Raw genomic sequence first — 10,455 nt, 5'->3', positions numbered from 1 at the left:
GGTCAAGGTCATTCAGCCAATAGACGGCGAAATGAGGATTTGTCTAGCGGCCCACATCAGGGTTATGGAGAGAAAGCAGTGTTAGTTCGGGTAGACCCTGAGCCCACACCCAGCTTTTTTACTCATTCACTAGCTGTATGACCCTGGGCAAGTCCCTGGAGCTCTCTGGCCTCGGTTTCCCTATCCCTATAAAAGGAAGAGCAACTCTAGGGGCACCCGGGTGGCTCAGTCTGTTACTTGACAGACTCTTGATTTCGGCTCAGGTCCTGATCTCACGGTTCGTGAGTTTGAGCCCCTCGTCAGGCCCTGCACTGACAGTGTAGAGCCTGCTTGGGCTTGTCTCTCTCTTTCTCTCTCTCTCTGCCCCTCCCCCGCTCGTTCTCTCTAAATAAATAAATAAATAAATAAATAAATAAATAAATAAAAACTTGGGGCACCTGGGTGACTCAGTTGGTTGAACCGACTGACTTCATCTCCGGTCGTGATCTCACGGTTGGTGGGTTTGAGCCCCACGTTGGGCTCGCTGCTGTCAGTGTGGAGCCCACTTTGGGTCTTCTGTCTCTCTCTCTCTCTTCCTGTCCCCCACTCACACTCTTACTCTCAAAAATATTTTTTTTCCACTGCATTTATTGCTAATATAAAAAAAATGTTAAAAAGAAAAAAAAATTCGTTCTCAGTTCCCCAACGGCTCTCATCCTTCCCTTTTGGCCACACAACCCCTGACCCATTTCCTCAGGGCCAGTTCAAAACTCACTGCCGCTTTCACAGGAAACAACCAGTGCCAGGGATGCAGGGAAGAAGGTTAGACGAAGGCGACAGTACTGTCCAGGTTCCACCCAAAGGTAGGCCGGGTGGAGATTCACAGAATTCAGACGAAAGGGCTGGTGGCCTCACAATGACATAGTCTAGCTAAAGTGGGCTGGAGAGGAGATAGGGTTGCCCATCAGAAGCTTTAGAGGACATCTCATGGGCTTGTGTCAAACCCAGAGAAACCGACACCAGGATGGGGAGACCAGGGAGGCAGTCTTGCAGAAAGGTTCACAATTCTCCCACCGTTGGGAGGTGTGGAAAGTCTAGAGGGCACCGAGTCTCACTCGTTTGGGCAGAAAAACTTACTCTAGTGTCGGGAAGCCACAAAGATGCCACGGACACTGAGAGAGGCTGTGTACGAAGGGTTGCGCAGTTTCACAAAGCACAGTGATCACAGACCAGAGAGGTGGGGATCGTGCTACTGACGCAGAAACTACAAAATCCAAAAGCAGGGAGAATGGCCTTTCAAGAAGTAACTCTACACGGGTCATCCATACTTGACCCCAGATTGACCTGGTGAGTTTCACAGAGTAACTGGCAACTTTGAGGGTAAGGTTTGTCACATAAAAAGGACTTAAGCAGCCAGAAGGCAATGGTAGGAAACTGTTCCAGAGCTTTCTGGAATCGAGGGCAGTACCGGGGGCTGGGTGGGCAGGTGCACAAGAAATAGCACCAAAGAGGTTTCCTGTTCAGCAGTCCGTTGGTGAGGGGGAAGAGGATCCAGGAGGCAGTTGAGGGGAGCAAAGATGGGGTCCTGAAGGCGAGTCACTGGAAGCTGGATCAGAAGAAAGACGACACCCTGGGCCCCAGTGATGAAACACAACTCTGGACCCCAAATGGGGAGGTGGCGGATGGGGGTGGGTGTCACTGACTGAGGGTGGTGGGTGGAACAGCCTCCCGGTAGCCATCCCAGGGTCACAGGGAAATATATGGCCGCTAGGTCACAGAGGGCTCCTTCCAGCCCAGATGGGAAGGCACAGTCTCACAGAGGAGGTCCATTGACGCCTGGGTGGTAGAAGGCACAGAGGTCCTCATATCGACAGTGACCCTTTGTGGCAAAGTGTCAGGGCGGTTGGATTTGTCTTCCATAACTTGGGGGCCATCCTTGGGTGGGCAGGTATTTTTGATAAGAGACCAACTTTTGAGCCTTCGAGGATTTCTCTGCTCTTTGTGAAAGCCTCCCCTGGAAGGACCCCCATGGCCTGGTCCAGGAAAAGGAGGTCCAGTATTGGCCCCCCACCAACCACGACCATATGGGCCACATCTGGGGCCTAGGCCCCCCCGAATTGGGCATCTGCCCCGGGGAGGAGGTGGGAGACTCAGCAGTGGTGGAATCATTGGTCCCCTTGAGCCTGGAGGACCTCCGTGAAGAGAGTCTTCATTCCTTTCTGTCTGGCTCCTTGCGCTCAACATCGTGTGTGTGAGATTCATCCTGGGTGCCGGTAGCAGGAGTTCATTCATTTTCATTGCAGTGTAGTATCCCATCACATGCACATGCAACAACTTATTTATCCATTCTTCTGATGGTGGACATGTGGGTGGATCCCAGTGTGGGGCTGACTTAGGGCCACCAGGCTTTCCATTGGCCATGGCGGGAGGGCCCAGAAGGCTGGGTGGTCCTATGGGACTCCCATCCTCCTCGTCTCCAGTCTCTTCCCGCGGGGGCTGCTGCGGTGGCGGCGGCTGCTGCTGACTCTGCCTCTTTCCTTTCGGCATCGTGGTTGAGGCAATGGCTACAGCGAGATTTGGAGGGCAGTGAGGAAGGGCAAAAATAAATTTTAAAAAATGAAAAAAAAACACATAAAAATTTTTTAAAAAAGGAACAGAAACTCTATGCATGTAGAATGTCTAGAATAGGACCTGGCATACAGTAGATGCTCAATAAAAGGTGATCCCTCATCCCTTTCTTCTCTCCTTCCTCTGGCAGGGACTCCAGGCTTGGGCATATGCCAGGCCAGGCTGACCTAGCTGTCTCAGAGACAGTATTTGCATTCTTTCTTCCCATTCTGATAAGGCCTAGAGGACTGTCGGGAGCCCTCCACCCCCATCCTCAAATTCTCCATTCCCAGGGAGCCTCAGTCTGCTGGGGGGTGGGAAGAGGGGAGATAAGAGGATAGTCTTCAGTTTGATGGAGACACAGGGCATTCAGAGAGGTGAGATACCAGCCCCAGGCCTGACGCTGGATGAGAAACCACAGCATTGTGCCGCCTCATTGTACAGGGTGTGCGGCCGGGGGTGTGGACACAGAAGGTAGAAATGTGGGTGCTCGGGCACGGAGGGTGTCTGGGGCTCTGTCCCATGTTAAGTGAGCTGGGGCCACTCGCCCTTTGGAAGGGGGAGGGTGTCATGTGTAGCAGTTGGAGAAGTTGGCATAGTCCAGCTGAGACTTGGTGAAGTGACAGCCCAGTAGGTAGCTGAAGCTGTACATAGTAGGACAAACAGGAATTGGCCCCTGAGGGCCTGAGGCCACCCAGAGTTGGCACACACTCTTCCACCCACCACCTACTGACACCCTCTCGAGCACTGAGCGCTCCTGGCCCCCCGAGGGCCTCAGATCTCACGGGCTGCAGGAGAGTAGGCTCCCCCACCCCAACAGGGTTCCCATACTCAGGAAATAAGTATGCCCTCCCCCATCAGTGCAGAAGGGACTGTGGCTAGACTGCAGAGACCCCTGGAACCAGAAGGGTCTGTGTCCATCAATGCCCCCTACTTCAACTCTTGGGAGAGGGCTGCTGAAAAGGGGAAGGAAGTCCTGCCCAGAGGCAGAGGGATGGTCAAGTTGGCCTGACCCTTATCTGGAAGCCCCAGAGCTCAGGCAGGATTCTGCACTGGGACTGGCTTCTCTTTGGTGTCATTGACTTGGAGTCAACAGCGGACGTTGGCTCCCAGGGCCACGGTCACCAGCATAGTCCATACGTCAGGACTGCTGGTGGCTGAAATGGAGGTGATGGCCTGCCGTGGGAGGAGGCAGGGGAGAGCACGAGCCTGGACTCCCAGGGATGCCCCTGGAATCCTTGGACTACAGACTCAGGGCTAAGGGGGCTCTCCGGACAACCTCAGGGTCACACACCGTCCCCACCACCATACTCGCTCACCTCTGAGACAATCTCGTTGCACCATGTAAAAGAGTCCGGCCCCCTCTGAAGTACCCCTGCTCCCTCAAATAATCGAGCTTCTCCCAGGAGACTTTAGCCTCCTCTGTAATATTCCTCTGAGATACTCCAAATCTTCTTCACTCCCCATAATCTTCTCACACCTTGTGAAATAACCCAGCCCTCAGTGAAGTCCTGTAACCCCCACTGTACCAGAGTCCATCATCTCTGAAGTACTCCAGACCCTGCTGTGAGGCTCCAGCTCAACTTTAAAATTTTTCAATGTTTATTTTTTATTTTTGAGAGAGAGAGAGAGAGAGAGGCACAGCGTGGGAGCAGGGGAGGGGCGGAGAGAGAGAGAGACACAGAATCCGAAGCAGGCTCCAGGCTTTGAGCTGTCAGCACAGAATCCAACACAGGGCTCGAACCCATGAGCCGTGAGATCATGACCTGAGCTGAAGTCGGGACGCTTAACCGACTGAGCCATCCAGGCGCCCCAACTCCAGCTCAACTTTAAAATGTGTGCCCCAACTTTCATACCCCAGTCCCCCTGAAACATACCAACACGCCTAATACTCCGCACCTCACTTTAGTACTCTAGTCCTCCCTCCCATTAGAGCTCTCCACCCCTAGTGAAAATCTTGCTGCCCCTTCAGGAACACTCCAGGCCTACTCTGAAACCCAGCACCTCCATAATGCTCTGTCCTGCCCTCAGGGACAGTGGTAGTACTTGAGTCAGCTCCTGCTGGTGCTCACGTCCTCCGGGGCTTCAGACAGCTCCTGGACATCACTGAAGTCCAACGTCAACACCCCTGGTGGGAGGAATCTGTGAGATGGCTCCACTGCCTTCCCCGTGGTGCTCCCAGCCAAGTACTGCCCTCCTCTAGAAACACTCCCCCCACCCCAGGATAAGAGCCCCCCCTAACCGGAAACATGGTAGTCCTCACAGAAGTTGGGAGCACCTAGGCCCTGGGGTGGCATACCCCTGACCTCCCACGTCAACTTGTCATGAGCCCCCTGGCTGGGTCAGCCGCCCAGAGGCAGTCCCACAGTCTCAGACAGCCCCGTACTGTACCAGTTTTCCCACTGTCCTGCTCTGGGACACCTGTCCTGTGGCTCCATGGATCTGTTGATAAATGGGCAGCTGAGCCAAGGCCAAGCTGTCTCTCTGTCCAAGGAGCATACTTCGGGGCCACCAAAGAGCAGAGTTGAGCCCCTGGATTGGGGGGGGGGCATACCCTCCCTGCTCTGTGTTTGTCCAAGTGCCACCCACCAGGTCGCCCTTATGTGACGGTGAGTATAGGCAGAGCCTGGCAAGTCCCTGACCACAGATGGCTGCATGGGAGGGGATCTCAATTATGGGTTCTGTAAGCAGAAGGTACTAGGTTCCAAACCCAGCTCTTCTGTGTTACTTTTGCCAAATCGCTTTACTTCTCTGAGCTGCAGTGGCTTTACCCTTGCAGCAGAGAAAACCATTATCTTGCCCCTTCCCATTTGGCTTCAAGGCTCAAGCGAGATAGTGGTTATAGAATGAATCTTTCTTTTAACAAACATTTGAGCGCCTACTATGTGCCGGGCCTGCTTTAGACATAGAAAGTATTTATTATTTCTCCCTGCATCAATCACCTTATGAGAATGGAGGGACTAGGGTAAGGATCGGTGGGAAAGATTCTAAAACTGATCAGACCTCCCTCCCTGGCTCCTGATGGCTCTTTATACTTTATACATCTGGTAAAGGTGCTTTCAAAGCCATCATTTCTTTTACTCCACATTCTGGAAGATAGCTATTACTGTTCTGGTTTTATTGATGTAGAAACTAAAGCCTAGAATTGTTAAATCACTTGCCTAAGACAACACAGTTAGTAACTTGTGGGGCCTGAATGACCCACGCTGCCTTTGACAAGGAAGGAGGTCAGAGGATCACCACACACCCCACAGCCACCCCTGGCTCCTGTGCTGTGCAGAGATGAGTCGGGTCCCTTCCTGGGGGTCCTGGCAGAGGGGCTTCAGCCAGTACCCTCCCTGTCCTCCAGGAGCCCCCAGTTATATACAGGCCAAGAGGACCAGGCAGACTTCAAGCAAGACATCTGGAGATTGAACAGCCCTCATTGAACGTCTTGTCCTACCCTATCCTTGTACAGATCAGGAAACAGAAGGGCAGAGACAGGCACTTTCTCAAGGTCATACAGTGGGTCAGAGGTCCTGCCTCTTAACTAGGTGAAGACGTGCCTGCCCATAAAAGGCCAAGCATGTGAAACGCCCCCTACGGTGCAGACAAGAAATGCTCAAGGTTCAGAGAAGGGAGAAATACCACCTGCCTAGAAGGCTGAGCCTGGGCAAAAAAAAAAAAAAAAGAAAAAGAGGAGAGAGGCCACCACATGGGGAGCACCATGGAGCAAAGGCTTGGTGGTGGAACTGGTTGTGCATCCCCATGGAGGCCCACCCCCTGCCCACATGTGGATTTCCTCCACCTGCTCACTCTGGCGCCTCCTGAGACCAACGATTCTGCTGCTGAGCTGTCCTGACCGTTGTCGTTCTTCCTCTGCTCTTGAGCTGAAACTCTGCCTGTCTGCCTGAGCTTCCACCCACCGGTCAGAGTTCTGCTTGCTGTCTGGGGCCCACAGAATGGGTGTCATCCCTGGCCCCAGAGCCATTGAGCGGGGGGCTCTATTAGAAGTTTCTCCTGTGGGCAGTCTCCTATTTATCTTTCAGAACCCACTCGGACACTCCCTCCTCTGTGAGGTCATCCCCGTCCCTCAAGCGAAAGTGATTCCTTCTTTCATACCTGCTTGCCACCAGCGTCTATCAAGCACCTACTAGGTGCCAGGCACTTGCAAGGTGCTGGGTAGACTTAGAGACAAAACTCCTGCCCTACCGGAGCTGGAAATCTAGGAGAGAAAGAGAAAAACATATCAACCACTACTGGCTTTAGCGGGTTTTTCTCCAAAAATATCTAACCAAGGTTCACACACTATATTTGGTAGTGATGTCTCTTTGGTCTCTTTCAGTATAGAACAGTCACCCCCCCCCATCCTGCCCCCCCCCCTTTTTTTTAATGGCAGCAACTTTTTAAAGTGACCAGGGCAGTGTTCTCATAGGATGTTCCACACTGTAGATGGGGTTGAAGTTCCCCTCATAACGCTGTTTACCTTAGTCCTCTAAGCTCTGTGTATCTTGTACCTGGAAGTCAGGTCGAGAGCAGGGATTGGCAAACTTTCTATAAAGCCAAGTAAATATTTTTGGCTTTGTAGATCATACAGCATCGGTTGCAACTATTCAACCCTCATTGTAATGTGAAAGCAGCCACGCACAATACGAAAGCCCCTGGAGCATGGCTGTGCTTCAATACAACTTTATTTATGGACACTGAAATTTGGATTTACCCTAATTATCATATGTCAAGCAGTATTATTCTCCCTTCGATTTTTCGAACCACTTAAAAATGCAAAAGTCATTCTCAGCTCAGGGGATGCACAAAAACAGGCAGAGGTCATATATGACCAATAGTTTGCTGACCCCTTGATTGCTTTTAGGTTAAGCTTCTGTAGCAAGAATTATTCACAGTGATGACGCATCCTTAATAGTCATCACCCAAGGAGTCACATGGTGCCAGCTTACTTTAGTTACGAGGTGTCTACCTGACTTCTCCATTAAAAAGGAGAAATCCCTTTTGCAAATCACAGATCGGCTGTGCCGTGCTCCTTCCCAGCACCGTGTTAACTGTCTGTCCCTTAAAACCTTTCACCGGGCATTTTTGGCATCTACAATGCACTGGATTGTGTCCCCCTTCCCCCCAGTTCACACGTTGCAGCCTTAATCCCTGTATTTGACTGTATTTGAAGATAGGGCCCTTCTGGAAGTAATTAAAAGTTAAATGAGGTATAAGGGTGGGGCTGGAATCCGAGCAGACACCAAAGAGTTCACCTTCTCTCTGTCCTGTGAGAATGTACCTGGAAGGTGGCTGTCTGCAAGCCAGGAAGAGAGCCCTCACCAGAAGCCAATCCCACCAGACCTTGATCTGGGACCTTCAGCCTACCAAACTGTGAGAGATAGGTTGTTGTTTGAGCCACCCTGCATTTTGTGACGACTGCCCAAGTTGACTCACACATCACTGATGATTCTTTTGCCTAAATTGATTATCTAATTGAGGCTGCAAAATGGGTTTTTTCTAGTTCTCACATCCCTTCTAGCGTATTAGGTGGCACTTTTTTTCTGCAAAGAAAAGCTTTGCCTCATCCACTAGGAATGAACTGCAGATCCTCCTAAGAAAGCAGGATAAATGCTTAATTCTCTGAGGGAAGCTATTTGTTTTGTTTTGGTGTTTTCTTTTTAAATGGGAAATTCTAGAACCTATTTGTATGCTGCAAGGATAATTCTGTGCGGAGGGAGAGATAGATGATGCTTGAGAAGGGGTTACGGAAGGTGGGAGGCATGCAAAAGGTGAGGGCATTTAGAGTACAAGTGAGGAGGGAAGAGGGGGGAAGGTGAAAGACAGAAGAAAGGGCGTGAACTGGTCCTCTGGGCAGATCTATAGGGCCAGCTTATTAGGAAATGCACTGGATGGTTGCCGGGGCTGGCTCATGTCCTTTTGAGGCTGGGAGTTGTGACCCTGCCTGCATAGCAGGTGGTTGTCTCCTCTGTACCCAGAGAAGGTGGGTGGTTGGATTGCTGCAGGCTTGGGGACTTCTGGGCAAGTACACTGGAAGGGAAGGGAGGCAAAGCAGAGCACGGTCTTTGCCAAGAAGGATATTGGGACTGACAACAGACACTATCTAGGCTGCTTGAAGGCAGCAGTGAGAACAGGAGGAGAGTGACGGCTAGATGGGAAATGGATGGCAGGTCTCAGCAGGCTTGCTGGACTTTGATTTTTGGTTTTGCTCGGAGTTTTCAGAAATGTTTTAAAGGAAAATGTGAGGGGGGGGTTAGAAGGATAGTGGGGGGTTTCAACAGGCCCCTCCTATGGCCTCTGGTCTCTCTGCCCCTGTGCCCACCAGTCTCCTGTGCCACACAGAGGTCAAGGACTGGAGCCTGATTCCTATTTGAGACACCAGCACCCAGCCTGGCATAGGGTAGTCACAGGGAAGATCTGAGGTTTGATCGAATGGATGAGTGAATGATAGCGAACACTTTTATGGCCCTCACTATGTGCCAACGGCTCATTGATTTTTCCCAAGACTCCTGTAAAGTGGGGTCTACTGGTATCCCCATTTTATGGATGGTGAAACCAAAGCACGGAAAGGTAAAATAAGTTGTCCAAGGTCATAGAGCTGGGAAGAGGCAGAGTTGGTCCACGAACCAGGTAGTCTGGGCCACAGTCTGTGTCCCTACCACCAGATTATTCTAAATGGATAAATGAGAGTCCTAGACTCTGTCCATCTGTCCCGAGTGATGCCAGGTATCTCTTGAGATCAGAGCCCTGATCTGGTCAAGAGAGATTCATAGGCAATAAACAATGAACTGGGAAATAGACCATTTCAGATTGTGGCAACTGCCATGAAGGAGACAAACTGGGTGTCAAGGGCAAAAATAAGGGGACCCTCCCTGAATGGGGTGGTCAGAGACGGCTTCTCTGAGGAGGGCACTTCAGGTAAAAGATGGAAAGGAGCCAGTACTGTGAAAAGCAAGAAGAGTGTCCTAGGAAGAGGGCACAACATGTGAGAAGGCCCTGAAGCAAAAATTCAATGTATTCTGGCAACCGAGAAGGATCCCAGTGTAGCCGAGGAGGAAGATGGCCCAAGTGGGACTGGAGGGGTGGACAGGGACAAGGCACACAAAGCCTAGGGGGCCATGGCAAAGCATTTGAATTTTGTTATTCTTTGTTATTGTGGCATTTTATTTTATTCTTATTACTCCAAGCAAACTGGGAGGGAAGACACAGGAGAATTTTAAGCAAGGAACTTATGTGGTCCAATTGGTATTAAAAAAAATTTTTTTAATGTTTATTTTTGAGAGTGAGAGAGAGACAGAGGGGGGGGGAGGGCAGAGAGAGAGGGAGACACGGAATCCAAAGCAGGCTCCAGGCTCTGCCAGGCTCTGAGTTGTCAGCACAGAGCCCTATGAGGGGCTTGAACTCACAGACCGTGAGATCATGACGTGAACTGAAGATGGACGAGCAACTGACTGAGCCACCCAGGTGCCCCTCCAATTTGTATTTTAAAGCATAAACAGGGGACCTGGCTGGCTCAGTCAGTAGAGCACAGGACTCTTGATCTCAGGGTTGTGAGTTCGAGCCCCATGTTGGGTGTAGGGATTACTTAAATAAATAGACATTTATATTTAATTTTTTTAATATTTATTTTTGAGACAATGCGAGAGACAGAGTGCAAGCAGCAGAGGGGCAGACAGAGGGAGACACAGAATCCGAAGCAGGCTCCAGGCTCTGAGCGGTCAGCCCAGAGCCTGATGTGGCGCTCAAACTCACGAACCATGAGATCATCACCTGAGCCGAAGTCAGACACTTCACCGACTGAGCCACTCAGGCGCCCCTAAGTAAATAGACATTTAAAACACATAAAAGCATAAGCAGTTTTGCTCTTCTATTCATTTGCTTATT

At 50.9% G+C, this 10,455-nt stretch overlaps 1 protein-coding gene across 1 annotated transcript; it reads right to left on the bottom strand.

The window, feature by feature from the left end:
* Positions 1–610: 610 nt before the first annotated feature.
* Positions 611–4,216, bottom strand: LOC101084040 (proline-rich protein 3-like). Its single transcript, XM_019836466.3, is given in 2 exon segments — positions 611–1,875; positions 1,878–4,216. Coding segments are annotated over 2 exon segments (855 nt in total). The 5' UTR covers positions 2,650–4,216; the 3' UTR covers positions 611–1,792.
* Between the last annotated feature and the right edge of the window lie 6,239 nt (positions 4,217–10,455).

This window comes from Felis catus, chromosome C1 (assembly GCF_018350175.1).
Source record: "Felis catus isolate Fca126 chromosome C1, F.catus_Fca126_mat1.0, whole genome shotgun sequence".
Taxonomy (NCBI): Eukaryota; Metazoa; Chordata; class Mammalia; order Carnivora; family Felidae; genus Felis; species Felis catus.
This window is presented reverse-complemented; position numbering and strand designations above follow the sequence as displayed.